Source organism: Eumetopias jubatus, unplaced genomic scaffold (assembly GCF_037043125.1).
Source record: "Eumetopias jubatus isolate StellerSeaLion01/CBP00866 unplaced genomic scaffold, mEumJub1_p1.0 scaffold_5, whole genome shotgun sequence".
NCBI classification, from domain to species: Eukaryota; Metazoa; Chordata; class Mammalia; order Carnivora; family Otariidae; genus Eumetopias; species Eumetopias jubatus.
The window spans coordinates 53,321,694-53,339,027 of record NW_028274811.1 but is presented as its reverse complement, the minus strand read 5'-3'; the positions used below and the strand labels follow the sequence as shown (position 1 = coordinate 53,339,027).

Sequence of the window (17,334 nt, the reverse complement as noted above, 5' to 3'; positions counted from 1 at the left end):
TTAAACAAAATTTCCCCAATCTTCACATTTTGAAATTTTACACATTCTTCAAAGAATACTCAAATGCCACTTATGTTTACAAGACTTGATAATTCACCTCTATGCCCTCTAAATTCATCTTCCTCTCTGCCTAGTACCTAACATATCATGTCTTATGATGAATTTGTCATATTATAGTAGAGGTTAGGCTATCATCAGTTTCTATACTGTGTACATATAATTATTAAATAGAAAATTTCTTCTCAACAGATCAGTTTATATCCTACTTCCCTTGGAAATCAGAAGCCATGAAATAACTACCCCCAACTTCTGCCAACACACATATTAAAATCCCCTACATCTTCACATGTCATGTGCTCTCCTTCCTTCCCAAAGCTATCTTTTTCCTGGCTCTGAATCCCATCCTCCCATTCCTGACAAGAGCTTCACTTCATCAATTACCTCCTCTTTCTTCTAAATGTTTAACCTCTTCCTTGTTGCTCTTCCTCTTCTCAGTAGTTCAGGGAACACCAGTTGGAAATATTTGCATAGGGACGCCTGGGTGGCTCAGTTGGTTAAGCATCTGCCTTCGGCTCAGGTCATGATCTCAGGGTCCCGGGATCGAGCCCCACCCACATTGGGCTCCTTGCTCGGTAGGGAGCCTGCTTCTCCCTCTCCCTCTGCCTGCTGCTCCCCCCTGCTTGTTCTGTCAAATAAATAAAATCTTTTTTTAAAAAAGAAATATTTGCGTAAACTATTCTTAAAGCAAAACTGTTGTGCTGAGAGACCCTCTAGACTGGAGACCCTGAACAGAGCACCTACATCTACAAAGGCAAAGGAAACAAGTTATAAACACACATTAGCCAGGCAAGAGAGAATTATATTTGGCCACCCACCGTCAGTGAAATAAAGAACACTGAAAGCTGATGCCAGAAACACCACCCTCCTTACTCTCAGCCTTGCTTTCCCTTGAGATATTGCTGATCTACGAACATCTGCAAATTCCACCTGGTCAAGGCAAAAGTGTACACCTGAGGGGCCCAAAGACTTATTTCCTGGGAAAGCCACTTGGACCTCATCTGGTATTCATTTTCTAAGAGTCCACAGCCTCAATATGTCAACATAAATTCATAGAATTGATAGATAAATTCATGAAGTTTATTACGGCTTATAATTTTTTGCTTATTATCTATTCTCACCAAAAGACTAAATCACTTGATTGTAAACTCAAGAACAAGGATTATGTCTCTCTTCTTTATCATTATGTTCTCAATACCCAGCACATGGAAGGCACTCAAAAAAGTGTAGCATGAATGGGACTATACCAAAAACAAGCTCAATATTGCAGTGGTTCTAGGGTAGGAAGCTTCGCAGAACAATCTGAGGGTCTTATTTAAACTACACAATCCTAAATAGTCTCCCCTGTCAAAGAAAAACCAGAATTGGATGGTCATTATAGCCATAGAAATAGATTTTGTTCAAGACTACTGCAATAGGGGAAAAGAGACTTCAGCACAGAACAGGGCTCAGTTCCTAATATAGCATGGGCAAGTAAGAATTTATAGCCAAGAAGTGGATGGGAAATTACTAATGGGAAACATTAGGGGTCAGGGAAATTCAAGATAAACCAGCCTCACAGGATCTTTGCTAAAGACAGGTCAGAGTGCCCAGACATCCCCTGAGGGGTGGTGGAAGATGAGAAGGATGTGGGACTCCTGATAAACTGATTTATCAGGATTCTTGCTAAAATTGGATTTTATAAGGGAGTGCATAGATAGGCCCAGAAGGAGGTTCAAGAGCCTGACTCACATCTGGTCAAGAAAGAATCTTTGTCAATAACCAGAATCCAATGTACCATTATCAGGTTTGGGAAGGTGTGTGGGTACCTAGGTATAGCATGTGTCATCTCACAGGCCTCCAGATTCTAGCAAAGAGGGAGGGGTGAAACATCAGCAATTACTGTAGGAAGGGCAGTGGTTATGTGTAGTTGAGAAAAGTCCTCTAGTAACTTTCACCTATCACCTCTAGACCATGGGAGAACTACTATTCTAGAAAGACCATCCCTGTGCCTGTAACGTTCTTCAGATCTTTAGATGTAGATACTTGTCAACTCTCAGACCCCTGATCCTTCAGCCAATCTCAGAAGATCTCTGGGGCTCATACACGGTGACTGCACATGGATAACTACTTCTCTTATTAAAATTTTAAAAATATTTAACATTCTTATCCTCTACCACAGAGACCTTCAGTCATTAAACAGAGTAAGGCATTCTATTTGAAGAGGAGGTCTAGGGGCAACTGGGTGGCTCAGTGGGTTGAGGATCTGCTTTCGGCTCAGGTTGTGGTCCCAGGGACCTGGGATCGAGCCCTGCATCAGGCCCCTTGCTCAGCAGGGAGTGTGTTTCTCCTTCTCCTGCTCCCTCTGTGCTGTCTCTCCCTCTCTCTCAAATAAATAAAATCTTTAAGAAAAAAAAATGAAGAGGTCTAATACTGACAAAATGAGTAGGCAAGGTTACTTCTACCACGCCACTTCAGATTAAATGTTGCCATCGTTAGTATAGAATGTTACCACCATGAACTTAAAACCTGGATCCCCAGACCAAACTTTTGGAAAAAGCCTTTCATAACCAGCCCACAGATTCCTCATTACCAATTACCCCTAAGTCCATATCCTTTAGTCAAATGAAACAAGAAAGAATGGGGTGACATAGAAGTAGGGGTGACAGAGTTAAAGGGGTTCAGAGTAGAATTCTTATTCCTGTCTTTGAACCACGAAGTCCTCCAGGATCTTCCTTTTGGGAAAACATTCCAGGCTGCGTTAGGAAGCACTTCTCAGTGTTCTCCTTCAGGGTCCCGCCTGTGCAGTAATCAATGATTAAAGCAATTTCCTAATCTTATTTATTTAGGACTGACACGAATGAAAACAGTTAAGGGACTCAAGATCAGAATTTTAACTTAAATATTTTCTGGAAAAGTAGCAGACAATGAAACCATTAAAGAACTCCTCGCAGTTTTTCAGGATTAAAATGTAACACATTTCAATCACAACTAGGCCTGTCAAAGAGGAATTCAAATGGAAATGTGACTCCCAAAAATACATCGGGCACTCAAGTGAGCTAATTTCTATTAAAGAAAGAAGTGCTTTCTGGGGAATTTGGGAGTCCAAATAACCTGTTCAATTGCCCAGAGTGATATGGAAGCAAAAGGCAAATAAATCTTGGGAGTCAGAGGGATTAGAGCTGAAATCAGGATTTAGGATTATGTGACCTGACCAAGATGATTTCCATCATCTCTCTTGACCTCTGCTTCCTTCTCTGAAAAATGGTAATAGCATCTATCTTGGAAGATTATTAAGGGAATGAGCCATGCTAATAGTAACAATGAAAATACTGCAGATAGCAATTATGTATGAGCATATTTTCTATCAGCATACTCTAACTCCCCAGGAAGCAGGGGAGGGATTTTCTCTCTTAATACTAATATTATGCAGGTGCCTCTTGAGTTTGCACTGGGAAACCATAAGCCCCTGTTTGTCTCCTGATGCTGCTTCTTACATGTTATTTACTCTGGTTTAAGCCTTTAGAAATATGACCTCGGGTAAACGCTCAGAAACATTTAAAGGCTACTAACCTTTACATCTAAGATTTTTATATTTCTTGAGTTGAATCTACCACCTATCAATTTTCATTTGTTCCCCTCGAAACTATTTACTAAAATGACATTTTTCCTTTGAACAGATAAAATCTTAAAAATATATATATAATCTTGGAAAAACTATTTATTTATTTGACAGAGAGGGAGAGAACGCAAGTAGGAGGAGAGGCAGAGGGAGAGGGAGAAGCAAGCTCCCGCCGAGCAGGGAGTCTGCTGTGGGACTCAATCCCAGGATCCTGGGATCATGACCTGAGCTGAAGGCAGACACTGAACAGACGGAGCCACCCAGTTGCCCCATGCAAGATTATATATTAAGTAGCGGGAATAAGTGGGTCTCCCACCCTTAAAACTCCTAATACAGCTATTTCCCTTCCTTTGGACAAACAAGCCCCCAAAGAATCCATTTTTTATCAATGAATATTTTCTAATAAAGGAGTAGCCAAAACAAAAATCCCAAATTTTCGAACTGCTTTTAATGGAGCTAAAGTCTGAAACAATTTATCTTTTATTGTTCTCACTGTGAAAATTAAGGAGTCTACTAAAGGTTTTAATAAATGTTATCACATCAGCTCAGCTCCAGCCATCTCCAACACACACACACACACACACACACACACACTACAGCAATCAAAGAAAAACAGTGCACCAAAGCTTGTGTGGCAAACTCCCAATTAATGGTGAAAACTCCTTGGAGCCAAGGTATTGTTCTCCCAATAGGCTGCTATTTTTTAAATATTTCTCTTTGAAAACAATAGCATGATTAATTCCAACATTCTTACTTAAATTACTTATGACATAGAAACAATGATACAGTATGAGCAATTATTAAAAACACTTTATTATGTATAATTTGTACATGCTGCAATTTGTGTCATTTGGGGTCATCTTCCAGGTTGTGATGTCATCTACTAAGATTAACTAAATCTAATTTTCATCCGGCCACACCACATACAAAAATACAATTTTCAAAGCAGAAGTTCCCCTTCTTTACACAAAGATACATAAGAGTGTGTCAGATGAATAAGAAAAGAATACTTTGCACATGTATCAACACCATACAAGGCATTATCCTTCACACAGTAACAACTAATGTGTTATTTGGGAACAGCAGGAAAAGAGCCCCTTAACCCTCAGAGGGAAATGCAAACTTTGTTGCTAAAGGCGAACTCCAGAGATGAAGGTGTGGTCCTCTGGGGTGGCAGGGAGGGAAGTAGGGGCAGTGGGGATTTATGGAGGCGGGTGGATGCCTCACAAGCACTTCAAAAGGAAAGAATTGCAGGTGGTTCCTCGGGGACAGTCGCACAGCTTCCCAATCCTCGCTCCTTTTCGCACTGCGCACCGCTCCCCAGCGTGGCACTGAAAACAACACAATGTGTGGTCTTCCCACAAAAGCAAACCCAGGCTCCCAACAGGCACATCTCCCCATCAACACAATGTCTGCCTCTTAGGAGAGATAGATGGAACCTATCACTATCACCGGAGGTCTAAGTATGGTCAGACCTGAAACACAACCTTAAAATTCCAGTGAGAGAATATAAAAAGAAAAAAAAATTAGATTATTGAGCTCCTCTTAGTTTATTCCACCTTTTATTTTGGGGGGAGGGGGTACATTTTCTAGCTCCCTTAGTTGTTTATCAAGAAGAAAAATAATCAACCAGACATTTTTCTAAGAAATAAACAATAGACCTGTATTTTCTCATAACCTCTGCTCCCGGCTTTCAGACTCCTCATCCCAAGGAAGAGGTGTGTGTGTGTGTGTGTGTGTGTGTGTGTGTGTGTGTGTGTGTGTGTGTGTGAAAGAGAGAGAGAACATGAGCGTGTGCATGTGTAATTCCCCAAGGAAAGTGACAAGCGGGGAATCAAGAATTTTGACCTTAAAACATAGATCAGAAAAACTGGCAGTGCTCCAGATGGCAAGAAGAAAATTAGAGGAATAAGAACTGAGTGGATTTAAGGGCTCTTCCAATTCAGAGAATTTTTCTTGAGAGGAAAAAAGCTCATCTTCAAGAAATGCTCTTTTCCACACAGACCCAAGAGCTGGTTCCTGGCACCAGCTCTTGGATCCTCTGAAATGGCCATTCTACTCTTTGCCCTTAGAAACCAAGGGGCATGATTTGGCGGTGGAATACAGAAGAGCCCACAGAATTCTGCAAACCCATTACCTGATTTAACCCCGTCCTAGGGAGGTCAATGTATAAGACTCAAGGTGGTCTATTTCCTCTCAGAAAAACATGGGGAGGGGGTGATCCCAGAGCCTTACCATGGGGACTTGGCCATACTTCTTCTCATAGATCGGAATACTTTTAGTCTTGAGCTTCTTCAGGACTTCCTGTAGCGCTTCGATCTGCAACACATCGCCCCGGAGCCCGAAGTTGCTGCACTGGCTGCGAGCCCAACCCAGGTGCTCACTCCCAGCCCTAGTTACAAAGAGCCCCGGAACCACACGCACTCCACCCTGGGACTCCAAGGACAGAAAGGGATGTTCGAGGGGTATTAACTTAGCGAGCACTGTCTCACGTACTGACCGCAAGTCCCTTAGACGCTGAGGCTCCTGTTGCTCCGAGGGCCCCGGACAAGGGATTCACTCTACAAACTGCCTGAAGCAGTGGGCTCCAGACGATTTACAGATGTAAGCCTGGGCTTTACGTTCATCTTCCTGCACCCCGACTCTGGCAGTGGGGGTGGGGAAGGAGGGAAAGAAGACGGACGAATACAAAGGAAATGACCGGGCGGCAGCCAAGGGGGATCCGGGAGATACCCACCAGCTCCTTCTCATGAGAGGCATCCTCCACGGCAGAGTAGATGTCCAGGGCTCGGGGCTGGAGCTCAGCGTCCTCCTGGGCCCGGGCGCCCAGAAGAGGTAGCAGCAAAAGCAGGGCGGCACCCAACAGGGCCAGCGGCCGAAGACGGGGGCTCTCCATGGTGCTGAAACTCGGAGCTGCTGTGGCGCGCAACGCTCCCGCCTTTTATAGAGAGCCAGAGCCCGAGTACAGGCAAGAGGGAGGGGGCGACGAAGGAAGTGAGTGTGGAGGAGGGTCCAGGTCAACCGTCTGTAGGCAGCGCTCCGCCACCGCTTGACATCAGTGCCCGCTGGACACCAGGCGCCCACGAACGAAGCTCTGCGCACAGAGCTAGAGCGCAGAGAACAGGGACCCTGCTCCCCAAGTGCTGTCAGCCCCGCGGCAAGGGACGCTCCCCTAGGGGCCAGAGCTGAAACGGAGGGGCGACAGCTGAGGGATGGAGGAGGAGGAGGGGGCTAGGAAATGGAAAATGCCTTCGAGCCAAGGCTCAGGCAGCAAAGTCCCTCCCCATCCCCTAGCAGCAGCAGCAGCAGCAGCAAAGTAATCCACCTCACCAACCCTGCCTTGCCTCTCACTCCAGCCCCACATGTGGCAGCAAGTAGGAGGTGTTGCCTCCAGGCAGGCATGTTTGCTAAGCATTTTACTAGGCACTCTGGGGGGTAGGGGAAGGCCAATATAGTAAACATAACAAAGAGAAATCATGACCTTCCCCAGGATGAGCTCTTCATGGAATCTATGCGGTAATGAGAAAAGAAGACAAACAGACTAACTCCAATTCAGAGGCAGTGTGGGGGGCACAGACAGCCCCATTCTGATTCCAGTCCTGGCTCCACTACTTATAAGCTGTGTGACTTTGGGCAAAATAAATAACCTGAGTATCTCTGTCTCTGTCTCTCTTTTATAAAACTGGCATTTAAAAATGAGCCTCGCAAGTTATCAAAAGGAGGGAATGAGATTTGGTATGTAAAATTTCTGACCCAGAGCACAATAAGCACTAACCCTCCCTGCCTCTCTTTTTTGAACTGTGAGGCTGCCTAGGTAAGTGGCTATGTGCAGTATCCCAGTTTTTCTTTAGGGCAAATTCGCCATCCTCAGGATCCCTGCTACCCACCACCCACTCCTGATATCCAAGAAGCCTGTCTATAAAGAAAGCAAAGGGAGTGAAAAGTCCAAGTCCCTGATTATAGAAATATCTCCAGAGATGAGAAGTCACTAATGAGCCAGGTCCTCAGTGACTTGGGAAGACTGGTTTTTAAAAGGTAGGGGTCCTTACAGCCTGAATGCAAACCAAAGTTCCTGTAGGTGAGGTGTTGGTTTTCCCTACTTAGACCTAGAGGCTTATCTTAATTGCCTGCCCACCTGGCTTCTTTCACCACACCTTTCTTTCAACCCCTTCTAGCCCCATTCACTTTTCTCCATCCCTATTACTACTACCCCAGTTCTGGACAATTGCCCCAACCTACATTTTGCCTACCTCCAGGTCCATCCCATCTTCTCTTGCCTTCCTCTAATCCATAACTCAAGAAAAACAGCCAGAGCATTTTTACCCTTAAAATACACTGATGGCTTCCCATCTTACTAAGCACTAAATCTAAATTCTTCATCCTGACTTACAAAGTACTACATGATTGGCACCTCCTTCCACTTTCGAGTCCTACCATTCTGCCCCAGGCCCCTCCACTCCAGCCTCAGCAGCCTTCTTCTTGGTCCTCTAACAGGTCAAGCTCATTCCCATTTTGAGGCTTTTGCTTCTTAGCTTACCTGGAAAGGTCACCCTGCATTTCTAAATAGTTGGCTGCTCCTTATCATTTAAATTTCAGTTCAAATGTCCTTGACCACCCAATCTAAAGTATCCACCAATTTATTATCCCACAGATTTATTGCTTGGCAGGTGATATGGGTAACTGGAATAGTTAATACATAATATGTGTCTGCTTATTTCATTTATCAAGTATTTAACTGTTACTCAAATGCACACTGGAAAGCAATTCAAGAAGTAATCTCTCTCCTAATGAGTAGCACACAAATTAACAGCATCAAAATATTTTTCCTTAAGATCAATCTAACTTGAAAATTAATCTAATACCTCCCTCAGGTCTGCCTTTTACACATACCTTTAGATTCTATACAACAAAACTTTAGTGGCAGCACATTTTACTTTTTAAAACTTACAGAGACATATTGGCACTCATTGTAAAATTGATTTCCAGTGATAAAAGCATTCTAAACTGCAGAAGGAAAATAGCCCTAAATAAGGTTTTAGTTCATCCTTCCACAAAGATGGGGATACTGCCAATGCAATAATTTCTCTCATAGTGTGTTCTACCCAGACACAAATAATAACTTTTCTTTTGTGCTACTTCTATTGAAAAATACTCAAAGGTTCAAATCCTACTGATGTAAGGTTGGTGCTCATGTTCATGTAAGCAGGATATTACATTTAGTTGATAGGTTTGGAAAGGGACCCTTAGACAATCCTGTGAAGCAAACCAGGGGTATTTTGGTCATTTAGATATCACAATGCTTTTTTCGTCTCTGAACAGAATTATTTGATAACCTGTCTTTAGGAAGCATGTGGTACAGTAAGACATAGGCCATTTTCTTCTTGAGACAACTTTTGTAAGTGTGAGATGTCCTACAGTTCTTACATCATGCACTGTCAGGAGAATTTATACATTCTTGCTAATTTATAATGACTCCACTAGAAAAGAAAAAAGTCCACCTTTGATGCCCCCAAGCAAGTAAAGAAAAATTTGTAATTGGATTTAGTTACTATTTCTCATATCAGATATAGAAAAAGGAAGCAGATCATCTCACAAAATAGAAGCAGTGACCAGCTTGTATCCACGGAGATTTACTGCAGACAAACCTCTCAACCACTCCCCCTAAGATAAACTAGGATTCTAGTACTTTTCTCTCCCTCTCTTCTTCAAATTTTGAGTCATTCCTTTTCCTGTATGGCCCAAAATAACACCTGATCTTTTGGATTGTCATATTGCTCAAATACCAAACTACTTTGTTATCCATTAACCCCCTTTACATCCTTCTGCCAACCAAGTCTTGTTCAACAGTAAAACTTCCTCAGTTGTGGCCAGGAAAACAAAAGCAAAAATAAACAATTGGGACTGCATCAAAATAAAAAGCTTCTGCACAGCGAAAGAAACAATCAACAAAACTAAAAGACAACCTACAGAATGTGAGAAGATATTTGCAAATGATATATTTGATAAAGGGTTAGGATCCAAAATATAAAAAGAAGTGATACAACTCAACACCCAAAAAACAAATAACTCAATTTAAAAATATGAAGACATGAACAGAAATACAGATGGCCAACAGATACATGAAAAGATGTTCAGCATCACTCATCATCAGGGAATTACAAATCAAAACCACAATGAGATATCACCTCATACCTATCAGAGTAGCTAAAATAAAAAACACAGGAAACAACAAGTATGGGGCAAGGATGTGGAGAAAAAGGAACCCTCTTGCACTGTTGGTAGGAATGCAAACTGGTACAGCCATTGTGGAAAACAGTATGGAGGCTCCTCAAAAAGTTAAAAATACTTTTATCAGTGCGGTGGCAACCATAACAATGCTCAGGCTTCAGAAGAGGCTTGCTTCCAGTGTCCTCCACTGTGGCAAAAAGAAGGTCTGTTTGGATCCCAATGAAATCACCAATGCCAACTCCCATCAGTAGATCCAGAAACTGATCAAGGATGGGCTGATCATCCAGAAAACTGTGACTATTCATTCCCAGGCTCAAGTACCAGAAAATTACCTTGGCCTGCCACAAGGGTAGGCATATGGGCATCGGTAAGAGAAAAGGAACTGCCAAGGTTCAAATGCCTGAGAAGATGACCTGGATGAGGAGGATGAGAATTCTGTGCGGCTGCTCAGTTAATACCTTGAGAATCTAAGATTTACTGCCCCATGTATCACAGCCTGTACCTGAAAGTGAAGGGTAACCTGTTGAAAAACAAGCATACTTTCATCAAACACATCCACGAACTGAGGCAGACAAGGTGCACAAGAAGCTTCTGGCCCACAGATCTAAGACCAAGGAAGCATACAAGCACCGTGAAGAACTGCTCCAGGCCAAGGAGGAGGAAATCATCAAGACTCTACCCAAGGAGGAAGAGACCACTCTTTTGTCTATACACAGTGGCCTCAGCAATTACACAGATCAGTTATTCAATAAAGCAAACCTTTATCTGCCTCAAAAAAATTAAAAATAGGGTGCCTGGGTGGCTCAGTTACTTAAGTGTCTGCCTTCAGCTCAGGTCATGATAACGGGGTCCTGGGATCGAGCCCTGCGTCGGGCTCCCTGCTCAGCGAGAAGCCTGCTTCTCCCTCTCCTACTCTCCCTGCTTGTGTTCCTGCTCTTGCTCTCTCTCTCCGTGTGTCAAATAAATAAATAAAATCTTAAAAATAAATAAATAAAATAAAGATAAAATTACCATATGATCCAGTAATTTCACTACTGGGTATTTACACAAAAAACACTAATTTGAAAAGCTATATGTGACCCTATGTTTATTGCAGCATTATTTACAATTGCCAAAATATGGAAGGAGCCCAAGTGTCTATTCCTAGATGAATGGATAAAGAAGATGTGATACACACACACAGTAGAATATCACTCAGCCATAAAAAAAGAATGAAATCTTGCCATTTGCAACAACATGGATGGATCTGGAGAGTATAAAGCTAAGTGAAATAGGTCAGTCAGAGAAAGTCAAATACCTTATGATTTCACTTATATGTGGAATTTAAGAAACAAAACAAGCAAGCAAAAGAAAAAAAGAGACAAAAAGAAAAAACAAGCAAAAGAAAAAAGAGACAGACTTTTTTTTGTTATGTTAATCACCATATATTACATCATTAGTTTTTGATGTAGTGTTCCATGATTCATTGTTTGTTCATAACACCCAGTGCTCCACGCAGAACGTGCCCTCCCCAATACCCATCACCAGGCTAACCCATCCTCCCACGCTCCTCCCCTCCAGAACCCTCAGTTTGCTCTTCAGAATCTATCATCCCTCATGGTTCGTCTCCCTCTCTAACCCACCCCCCTTCATTCTTCCTCTCCTGCCATCTTCCTCTTTTTCTTTTTTGTTTCAGAAGTACAGATCTGTGATTCAACAGTCTTGCACAATTCACAGCGCTCACCGTAGCACATACCCTCCCCAATGTCTATCACCCAGCCACCCCATCCCTACCACCCCAACCACTCCAGCAACACTCAGTTTGTTTCCTGAGATTAAGAATTCCTCATATCAGTGAGGTCATATGATACATGTCTCTGATTGACTTATTTCACTCAGCATAACACCCTCCAGTTCCATCCACATCGTTGCAAATGGCAAGATCTCATTCCTTTTATTGGCTGCATACTATTCCATTGTGTATATATACCACATCTTTTTTATCCACTCATCTGTCGATGGACATCTTGGCTCTTTCCACAGTTTGGCTATTGTGGACATTGCTGCTATAAACATTGGGGTGCACGTACCCCTTCGGATCCCTACATTTGTATCTTTGTGGTAAATACCCAGTAGTGCAATTGCTGGATCGAATGGTAGCTCTAATTTCAACTGTTTGAGGAACCTCCATACTGTTTTCCAGAGGCGTTGCACCAGCTTGCATTCCCACCAACAGTGTAGGAGGGTTCCCCTTAAAAGAGACAGACTCTTAACTATAGAGAACAAAATGACAGTTACCAGAGGGGAGGTGCTTGGGTGGGGTGCCTAAAATAGGTGAAGGGGATTGAAAGTATACTTACCATGGTAAGCACTGAGTAATGTATGGAACTGTTGAATCACTACATTACACACATGAAACTAATATAATGCTGTATATTAACCATACTGGAATTAAACTTTTTTTTAAACTTCCTCAGTTCCCATTGATTTCTTATTTTAAAGTGTTCCTCTTTACTTGTGTTCATTGCACTTTCCTCCAGGTTAAACATTATTTTCTTTGGTACACATTAATAATCTCTTAGGTGGCACACTTTTCATTTCTACATTCCACCTGCCCTGTCTCCAGAAGAGAAATGATTGACATTCATCTTCTATTTACTGACTTTCAATCCATAGTCTTTCAAAGTAACTGATGCTCCTTCTGTTCTAACCAAACATCTTTATCACTATTTGGAAGAAAATAATCTGCAAATAAAGGACACTTGGAGCTGATGCTCAACTGGGAGGTGCTGGATATGTAGGAAAGACAATGTGCTTTACAGACAGCCCTTGAAGGAACAAAGCAGAGAAATTAGACAAAGCTTTCCACTAATTTTTTAGATTTCGATTTAAAAACTTTCAATTTCAGGGTGCCTGGGTGGGTCAGCCAGTTAAGCATCTAACTCTTGATCTCAGCCCAGGTCTTGATCTTGGGGTCATGAGTTCAAACCTCATGTTGGGCTCCATGCTGGGTTGGAGCTTACTTAACAAAAAACAACTTAAAATTTCAAGGCTTTCAATTTTTTAAAAATCTCAATGTTCAATATGTTCACAGCACTGCTAAGTACTGTGGAGATTTAAAAAAAAGACACAGTTCTTGCCCTTGATTTTTGAGTCTGATCGTACCCATAAATACCTATAATATAACATCTCAGTGAGGTAATCGTCCTAATAGAGATAGGGAAGCCCCAAGAAGTCCGAAATTAACTAGTGAGAGGAAACTTCATGAAAAAAATGGTATTTGAGGTGCTGGGTCTTAGAGGGTGGGAAGAATTTCAACAGTAAACATCCCACTCTGGATGTATGCAAAGTCATGGAGACAAGGACATCTGGGGAGATTGAGTGGCCTGGGATGCTGGAGGGTATGGTACATAGACCATGTAAAATGTGGGAAAACAAGACTGGAAGAGGGAGTAGTAGAGCATAAAAGGGAAATTCAGAGCAGCAACAGATCATTCCAAATTTGGCTCCAATGAACAAGAAGTAGAAGCATAAGTGAACGCAAAGGATTCCATCTTTAAAGTAGTAATGCTAAAAGCAAGTTTTATCTAAAGGTGTAGCCTAATAAAAGTAGCCCATGTCAGATACAGGGAAGTATCAGTAATGAAAATATACTTGCCCCAGGACCAAGAAATCTTTGTCTTGTTTCTTTTGCACAGCACACCTGGAGTGCAGCAGAAGGAATGGCACACCTAGCCCACACTTCCTATGCCACAGGTGTCCCATCTTCTCTAACTTTTCTAGATCCAGAGCTCCTAAGCTTGTAGGAAGTGTAGAATTAGTACTGAAGCAGCAGACTAGGATGCCCTAAGAGATGAACTATATGACTTAACAGAGAAAAACGTGAATCCTTCAATGACTGCTCATTGCCTACAATTTCAAGTTAACTTCTCAGCATGGTGTCAAAGTTTCTGTTTGATCTTGGCCCGTATTTCCAATCTCCTTTTCCTCCACTCTCAACCAGTTCTAGCAGATATCTTCTATTATATTTGGCAGGTACACCATACTTATTTCTCACTTTTGCACTGAATGAGAGGAATAGACTAGGTTATGCTACCATAACAAACAACTCCAAAATCTTAGTGACCTGAGAAAAAAACAGATTTCTCACTCATCTTACATGTGTATCAGGGTTAATGAAGTACTGTGTTCATCATGGTCACTCAGGGACCAAGAATGACAGAATAATCACCAGGTCTGACATTGCTGGTTGTGTTCTGGGAAGAGCTCTAGAAAGTCTTGAACAAGCTATTAAAAGCTTTGGCCTGGGAGTCATATTTCACTGGTTTCCAACTCATTAGCCTGAAGAACTAGTCAAATGGCTCAACCAAAGTAAAAAGGAGTGTGTTACCATGCCTAGAATGCACTGACTACCACGTGCACTCTGCATGTTCATACCTCTGCCTTTGTCCATGCCCTTCTCTATGCCTGGAACATCCTCCCATGCCTTGAACATCTAAAAAGCTCATGTTTCAAGACCTATCTTATCTGACACCTTCTTCATCCACTGGTCATCATACCACCAGGTTTACCTTGCCTTTGTTTCCATAAACCTTTATACATGTATTCATTAAAACACCCAACATGCATTATATATTATCATATGTCTATCTCACTAGCTAGACAAAGAAACCCTCGATAGCAAAGAATACATCTAATCACCTTGGTACTCCCAGTATTTAACATGGTACCTGATACACAGATGAGGAAGAGAAAGTTAGGTGCTATGAAAATGAAAGATAATACTCAGACACTAATTCGGTGACCATGCAATCATTTACACAATTTATTACAGAAGACATTTATTGAGCAATTTAAAAGCACTGCCAATTTACTATTTATAAGCACCATTATTACCCTCTTATCAGAAAAAAATGTATGCCAGAGAGGGATAAATTTTTTTCACAGGTAGTCAATTTCAGAAGTAGGATTTCTGGGGTACAGACTCTGGCCTCTCTCAACATTTCCTCTAACAATAAGGGCATTTCAGTTGCAAAAAGGAAAATTTATGCCAAGTACAAAACATGGTCTGTCACTAGGAAGAAGGGTATTGTCTCCATAACCTTGTCGTGGACTTCTTCAGTCTTTTTCCCACATACTCCCTATGGAGCAATATAGAAAGAAAACTGGGATAAGATCAAATCCTAAAGAATCTTGGGAAGTATAAAATCTGTTTCTGATCAGCAGTCTCTGGACATGGACATGACTCCTATGCTGGGCAGTGTTTGGCTTTGATGGCATCTAAGGTCACTTTTACAATAATGATTCTGGGACTCTTCTATGCCTCCTTGAAAACTCATTGAAGTGAAATCTATTTATTTTGACATAAACTATAACCTAAGGAGGAAAAGAATATCATCTGGCATGATCCAAAGAGGCAGGGCCTAAGGGCAAAAGTATATTCTATAGGAAAATGGATCCTGAACATGTCCCTCCTTTATTCTTTAGGTAACCTGCAGCCCTGACATCTCTGTACTGTGCATCAGCAGAAGTTTAATCTGGTTCTGTTTTTAACAAAAGATCCATCATGTTGGCCTGACTTACCAGCTAAGTCAGGCCCAATTTTTCCTGCTCTGCAAGCTAGATGTATTGACATTCAGATCTGTGTACCTCCCATCAAACTGCCTCTATAAAGCCAGCCTGGTAAGGCCTCTGAGATGGATGAGCCAGCAATCATTCCTTAAGCTCCCCTAATATTTTGGAAAGCCATAGGGACTATGGTTATTACTCAGGAAGGTGAGATTAGAGTGCAACTTTGAGAAGAATGAAGCCCAGAGAATGGCAGGTTTGCCCAAGGTCATGTGTCAAGCTTTCCTCTCCTATTAAGGGACTACAGGAAAACAGGTGTTTGGAAACCCAGTTTAACTTTATGAATGGGAGTATAGACAAGTGAAGCTCTTATATTTCTATACAGAGAAGCTTAAAGATCTTAGGGAAGGCAATCTCATCAGAAGAAGGGTACAGAGTGGGGGATGTCTTAAAGCTGCATTTACCATAGAGAGTTCACTGATTTATGGGGATCTTAGGAAGAAAACAATGGAGATTATGGGAATACGTTTTAAAAATCCTCAATTTTCCTCAGGGCCTAACACTCCCTTTTCTACCCTTCTCTGGGAAACACAGCTCTTCAATCATACTCTGCTCTCAGGTTCCAGGGCCTCTGTTCACCTGAGGCTGTGGTGTACATCATGGCAGTTTGGGTCTCCTCCACCCCTGAACCACTGTGCGATGGTTTATGTTATAATGTGTTATTGTTCACAAGCATTTGGTGGCCCTCCCTAGAGGAGGATTATACTTTGGACTCCCACAAAAGTATATGCTTTTCGACTTCTGTGTGGCCCTTTGACTCACTTTGACCAATGAAATACAAGCAAAAGTAGGAGGCACTGTTTTCATGGTGAAGCTTTAAAAACCAGTTCATACTTTGCCCTGCTTTCTTTTTCCCTCTCCCATGCTGATTGGCAATGTTCCAGATAGAGGCAGCTCTGTGAGCCTGTGTTATGGAAAGTTCTGGAAGGAAGAAAATGTTGAGCAGAGCTACAACCAGCCTGTATGGACATACCATATGAATGAGGAATAAACTTTGTGGATTTAAGCCACTGAGCTTTTGGGGTCATTTGTTACTACAGCGTAATTTAGCTTTATCAGGCCAACCCAGATATACAGATTACCATACCCACCAACCCATCTCATATATAGTGCTAGTTATCTATGCTGCATAACACATTACCCCAACATTTAGTGGCTGAAGACAACATGTCTTTATCATCTCACCATTTCTGTGGGTCAAGAATCCAGGCATGGCTTAGCTAGATCATCTCTTTCAGCATCAGCACAAGACTGTAATCAGAAGGTGTGATCATAAGGTGTAAGATGACTGGGGCTGCAGTCAACTCAAGGACCAACTGAAGCAGGATCCACCTCCAAGATAACTCAGTGGGTATTGGCAAGGTGTCAGAGAAGTAACCTCTCATCACTTTTGCCATATTCTATTCACTGGGTCCTGCCCTCACTAAAGGGCAGGCAATGACATAAGGCATGAATATCAGGAGGCAGGGATTAATGGGAATGTATTAGAAACTGTATCACAATGATTGCCAAAAAAAAGTAAAATGAAATGAACAAGCATTGAGCAAGAACCTAAGCTTGAGTGGTGAGACAAGAAAGAGAACTGCGGAATTCTATCACTGCGGCTCTGAAGCCCAGGAATGTTAACTATCTTGCCTAGGATATGTAGTTAGCAGTAAAGCCAGAATGAAAATTCAGATCAGCGCTCTTTCCACTAGACAGTCATAAGTGAAAAATTAAATAGCAATACAAGACAAATTGCATTCAACTGAAACAGAAGCTAGGCCATCAGTTGCTAATTGAATTGTCACATAAATCATCCAGACAATGAGTGAATTAAAAGTGCAGAAAGACAAGCTCTT

The 17,334-nt window shown here is 42.0% G+C and overlaps 1 protein-coding gene and 1 pseudogene across 1 annotated transcript; one reads left to right on the top strand and one right to left on the bottom strand.

Moving 5' to 3' along the window:
- Positions 1-4,881: 4,881 nt before the first annotated feature.
- Positions 4,882-6,554, bottom strand: CARTPT (CART prepropeptide). The gene is made up of 3 exons (XM_028089603.1): positions 6,396-6,554; positions 5,894-5,977; positions 4,882-4,989 (listed from the first exon to the last, which is right to left on the bottom strand). The coding sequence occupies exons 1-3, from the start codon at positions 6,552-6,554 to the stop codon at positions 4,882-4,884; spliced, it is 351 nt and encodes a 116-aa protein (XP_027945404.1).
- Positions 6,555-10,032: 3,478 nt separating this feature from the next.
- LOC114198274 (large ribosomal subunit protein eL19 pseudogene) lies at positions 10,033-10,669 on the top strand (annotated as a pseudogene).
- The last annotated feature ends 6,665 nt before the right edge of the window (positions 10,670-17,334 follow it).